Source organism: Osmia bicornis, unplaced genomic scaffold (genome assembly GCF_907164935.1).
Source record: "Osmia bicornis bicornis unplaced genomic scaffold, iOsmBic2.1, whole genome shotgun sequence".
In the NCBI taxonomy this organism is placed as follows: Eukaryota; Metazoa; Arthropoda; class Insecta; order Hymenoptera; family Megachilidae; genus Osmia; species Osmia bicornis.
This window is the reverse complement of record NW_025791318.1, coordinates 1,056,358-1,062,120: the sequence shown is the minus strand read 5'-3', so window position 1 is coordinate 1,062,120 and position 5,763 is coordinate 1,056,358. Positions and strand designations below refer to the sequence as shown.

The 5,763-nt window shown below is 40.4% G+C and overlaps 1 protein-coding gene across 1 annotated transcript; it reads left to right on the top strand.

Annotated features, from left to right (window-relative positions):
- Window positions 1-1,162: 1,162 nt before the first annotated feature.
- On the top strand, window positions 1,163-2,948 carry LOC123988968 (golgin subfamily A member 6-like protein 22). Its single transcript, XM_046289714.1, has one exon. The coding sequence runs from the start codon at window positions 1,240-1,242 to the stop codon at window positions 2,944-2,946; it is 1,707 nt and encodes a 568-aa protein (XP_046145670.1). The 5' UTR covers window positions 1,163-1,239; the 3' UTR covers window positions 2,947-2,948.
- The last annotated feature ends 2,815 nt before the right edge of the window (window positions 2,949-5,763 follow it).

Below are 5,763 nucleotides of genomic sequence, written 5' to 3'. Positions count from 1 at the left end.
TTTGTTTTACGGGACCAATGGGGAGTTGTACTGTACAAGACGCATAAAGTTTCATTCCGATTGGTCCATTCGCCTCGGAGTAATCTGCGAACGTATACCGCACGTACATGAAATAGCACGTTTTTTGCAATAAAAAGCGTTCGGAATGAAAAAATGCAAAATGTTTTTTCAACGGGACCAATCGGAAGACATATCCTACAAGATGCAAAAGGTTTCGTTCCGATTGGTCCATCCGTCTCGGCGTAATCGGTGAACAAAGCCAGAAAAAAAAAAAAAAAAAAAAAAAAAATATATACTCATCGAATTGAGTATCCTCCTCCTTTTCGAAGTCGGATAAAAATACTATTAATTTAAAATATTAGACGGGATGAAACGCGAACGACTGACATAGGAAGGAACACGAGAAAGAAGGAAGTGGTGGCGCAAGTGTGCCCAGTAGACGCATAAAGGTTGCGCAGACGAAAGACAGGGAAGTAGCTAGACTCACGGATACTTGCCATAATAAGGAAAAATAAAAAAGCTAGACAGATTGTTTGTAATCTACTAGAGGCTATTAGAAATTAGAAGGGTGAATAATAACACTTAGAGGAAAATAACATAGTTAAATAGTAAGCATAAACATAAATAAATAGGAATTATGAGAAAGGAGGGCACCTCTAGTAACGGGGATATATACGGCAGTGAAAGGTCACGCATGCGCAGATAGTAGGATGAAGTATGCAGGATCGAAAAATAAGAGGATATGACGTAAGGATGGCAGCACTGCCGCAGTAAAATACAGTAGTGTGAGGAAATAATGGTTCCTATACTAGAATAAGTATATAGCGGTATCGATATAAAGGTACACTCGCAGGAACGGACTGAATGATAATAAATATAATTAAAGAAACTCACGGGAATTCAGGAGAAAAATAAAAGATGTATAGAAATTTATTAGCTTGAAATATTAACCTTTACAACACCTATAATAAAGAAACGTATAATAGACACTAAAAGCACCAATATTCTGACATACATAATAACGATCCAGGCACCAAACTCTCCTTCTTTTAAGGGGTCCCAGCTTAAGGTGTGAGGTACCGTGCCGAGAAGCCCGTGGCTACAGGGACCAAAATCGTGTAGCCATGAACGGTCCCTCGGGGGTACCTGCCGCCCCCCCCCGAGTAATCCAGGCTTACCTGCGCAAGGCGGCTCTGCGTAGGTGGACCCTAAATTCCGACCACTCTCGTGGGACCAAATATGAGTAATCAAAAAACAAACAAACAAAAAACACAAACTGGACTGGAAACCAAGGATACGAAAATAGGCAAGGATAAGGAAACGAATAGGAACATGGATCAATATATAACCGAGGAGACATACTGGATCAGCACGGAAAACGAATTAAGGAAAAAGCAAGTAGGTTCTAATGAGAAACCGAAATGGAACGAGAAAGGGCAAAGCGACCCAAGCCAAATATTCAGGCCAATGCGAACGCTTTCTAGAAGCCCAGTGCGTATAAGCCAGGATATAGCAATGACAGATGTAGATCTAACGGGTGACGAAGAAGAAAATGTCTTTATAGAAGAAGAAAATAGTAATAAAGGCCAGCCCGAAATAGAGAGAGAGAGCGAAGGAATAGGAGGGTCGAGACAAAAAAGTAAGTTGGGAGGAGTGGATACCACCCTTATGGGAATCGAGCAGATCCTAAGAATGCTTAAAGTACAGAACGACATAGTTCTAAATTACCTAGAAAGGGTTAAAAATGCAAACCCGACCGCATTAAAATCAAGCAGGGAAATGAGCAAAGATTTAAACAATGCAAGGGACCTTATTATGATTGCCGCACAAGTTTATAGAGAAGAAAAAGATAAGCAGGCAGAAAGGGAAAGAGTAGAAGATGACAAAACAAAATGGATCATGGAAAACATGAACAATATAAACAAACGTATAGAAAAACTGGGAGAAAGAGATGAAAAAATAAATAACATTCAAAAGAGAAAAAATATAACACCACCGGAGCTGGAATCAAGGACAAAAAAGACAAGGGTGCAAAATAAAGAAGGCAGGGCGCTACCAACTATTAAAAGGGTGGAGATAATCAGAAACGGCGAAGGGGCCTCTTCCGACTCGGAGTGGGAGACGATAAAAACAAAAAGAAGGAAAGAGGAGAATAAAGATAGAAGAAAGTCGACGAATACAGGGGATGAGGAAAAAAAATATAAACAAAGAACAATGACATCAGTTAAAAAAAACGAAGCAATCACAATCAGTGTAAACAAAGAAAGAACTTACGCTGACGTGACTAAAGAGTTAAGACAAGGGATGGGAGCAGATGTTAAAGGAGTCAAAAGAATTAGACAAACTAGGACAGGGGATATTCTAGTGGAATTCGAAAACCAGACGGACAGTACCGAGTTCCATGAAAAAGCGAAGGCGGTGATGGGTGACAGAGCAGCAATAAGGAGGCTCAAACCCAAAGCCACAATTGAAATACAGGACATAGACCCGGCAGTCGACAAACTGGAATTATTAGAGAGCATAGCTAGGGAAGGTAAAGTAAAGGTAGAAGATCTCATCTGTAAGAATCTTAGAAGAGCCTACATGGGAACCCAAGCGGCAATTGTGGAGGGTCCAGGTGAGCTGATGAGCAATATAAAAGATAATAAGGTGAAGATTGGGTGGGTATACTGTAGGGTCAGACAGTTACCCACAGTGATGCGTTGTTTTAAGTGCCATAACTTGGGCCACGTTGCAGCAAGGTGCGCGGTAGTGCCTGAAGGAACTACCATATGTAGGAGATGCGGCGGAAACGGACATACAATGTCAGAATGTAAGTCAGAAAAAGCGAGGTGCATAATTTGTGCAGCCAAAGGAGGAAAAGAGACAGAGCTCAACCATATAGCAGGCTCACTAAAATGTGCCCTATACAAAGAGGCAGTCGTGGGGAAAAGCAGAAAACAATAAAATTCAACGTCCAAATACTCCAAATAAATCTGAATAAATGTAGATTGGCGCAGGACTTGCTTGAGGAATCAGTAAATAGAATCAACCCAGACATTGTTATGATAACAGAGCAAAATAAAAGTAAAGATAACTGGTTCAATGACAAAAAGGGTGATGCGGCTATCTGGATAACAAGTAAAGGCATAGAAAAGGGAAATAAGATAAAAGTACTCAAACAAACAATAGGAATGATAGCAATAAGCTACAACGAAACACTAATAATAAGTAGCTACATATCACCAAATATAGATGAAGAAACGGTAGAAAATAGATTAGACGAAATTGCCGCTATAATAAGATCCAAGGAATGGCCCGGTATTGTGCTGGCCGGTGATCTAAATGCCAAGTCTCCACTATGGGGCAGCAGCGTATGGAACCCTAGAGGAAGAAATGTATTAGAATTCATGATGGGTGAAAACCTTTCATATATATTTACAGAAGGGGGAAATACATGCACTAGAGGAACGGGTTCAAAAATAGATATCCTAATAACGAGTGTAAGTCTAGTCAACAGGGTGAAAACCAGTATGGTACTTACCGAATTTACGGGATCAGACCATCAGTATTTATATCACGAAATCAATATCGGAAAACCTGAAACAAAAAACAATATTAATAAGGAGGGGAGAGAATTTACTCTAGACGAAAAGAAATATATACAAACCTTCCTAGAGAGGTACGGAAATAAGGAGAACATGGAACATAAAATTGGGGACAGGGTAATTGACATTAAGAACACCTTACAGGAAATATACGAAATAGGAAACTCCTGTATGAGTGAAAAAAAGAAAAACTTTAGAAAAAACCCGGTACACTGGTGGAAACCTGAACTTGGGAATTTTAGGGAGAAATCCAAAAAAACGCGGAGAAAAGTAACGAGACTAAGAAGGAAAAAAGCAAAGGGGGAACTAGACTTAGCAGAAAACGAATATAGACAGGCCAAGAGGGAATTGAATAAGGAAGTGAGAAATGCAAAGAGGGAGTCGTGGGACAAATTGCTAGAAACCGTAGATAGGGATGTCTGGGGTAAGCCGTATAAAGCTGTTATGAAAAAAATTAAGAAGAGCACACCCCCAATTAAGTTAGACCTTGAGCAGACGAAAGAAGTAATTGGAGGACTGTTCATGTTAAATGATATAGAGAAAGCAGGGAATGATAGTAGAAATGAGACAGAGGGAGGGAATGAAAACGAAATAGAAATAGGTGAAAGGAAAAATGAAGTAGAGGGGAAAGAAGAAATTACAGAAGGGGAAATAATGGCTGCCTGTAAAAAAATGGCGATTAAAAAGGCACCAGGACCAGATGGGGTAACAGCCAAAGCAGCAAAAGAGATAGGGATGGGAGCGACCCAATTCTGGAAAACCCTACTAAATAAATGCATGGATAGGGGATACTGGCCAGAGGAGTGGAAGACCACTAGACTGGTTCTGCTCCCCAAAGGTAAGTCATCAAATAAAGGAGGGGATATTAATAAAATAAATCCTTCAGACTTTAGGCCGCTATGTATCGCGTCAAATATTGCAAAAATATTCGAACAGATAGTGAAAAATAGACTGCATGAAGCCATAAAGGGGAATGACCTGTCGACACAACAATACGGATTCAGGAAAGGACTTGGGACCGTCCACGCCATGGAGGAAGTCATGCAACACTGGGACAACGCGAAAAAAGAGGGCAGACACTGCTTACTAATACTGCTAGACGTAAAAAATGCGTTCAACTCCCTGAAATGGAAGAGCATAGTAAGAGAACTGGAGAGAAGAAAGTTTCCTCGAAAAATAGTGGGGCTCATAAAATCCTACCTAAATAATAGATGGTTGACAATAAATACGAATAATGGAAAAGAAAAAATACAAGTATTCGGAGGAGTCCCACAAGGGTCCATCATAGGTCCATTCATGTGGAACCTGGTCTACGATGGGCTACTGAAGACAAAATTACGGAAAGACGTGTACTTAGTGGCCTTTGCGGACGATATAGGGATCGTTATAATTGAAAAAAACCTAGAAATAATGAAAGAAATCGCAAATGAGACCATGAAAGACCTCAACAGGTGGTATGAAAACGAAGGTCTAGAACTAGCCGCACACAAATCGGAATCTATACTGTTGACCGGAAGGAAAAATCCTGAAGGCATAGTAGTTAAAATAGGGGATAGCCAAATACCAGTCTGTAACAAGGCTAGATATTTGGGGGTGGTCTTTGAGTGCAACCAAGTATTTAAACAACATATAAGGACAGCCACAGACAGGTCTAGCGAATACGCAGTACAATTGAGTATACTGATGAAAAACACCAAGGGAGCAGGGGCCAAAGCTAGAATGCTGTATTATAATATTGTAAAATCTGTAGTAATGTATGGAGCCCCGATATGGGCGAGGGCCTTAAACTACAAAATGAATATGAACTTAATGAGGAGCACCCAAAGACTACCCCTAAACCGACTGTGTAAGGCATACAAAACAGTGTCTACTGAGGTGCTGTGTGTGGTTACAGGGCAGATACCATGGGATATGGTAGCCCTGGAAAACGAGAGAATCTTCCGTAGAATGAGGAAATTAGAGGAAGAAGAAAAAGTAGAACCCAAAACTTTAGAAACCAGAAATAAAACGATAAAAAAGATTAAAGAGGAGGAACGCGAAACCACGAAAGAAAGATGGCAAGAAGAATGGCAAAGAATCGAGAAAGGCAGGTGGACCAGGAAAATAATACCGGACATTGCCAAATGGAATAAGGGGAAAATCCCGACATTGAACTACCATCTGGTTCAAGTCGTCA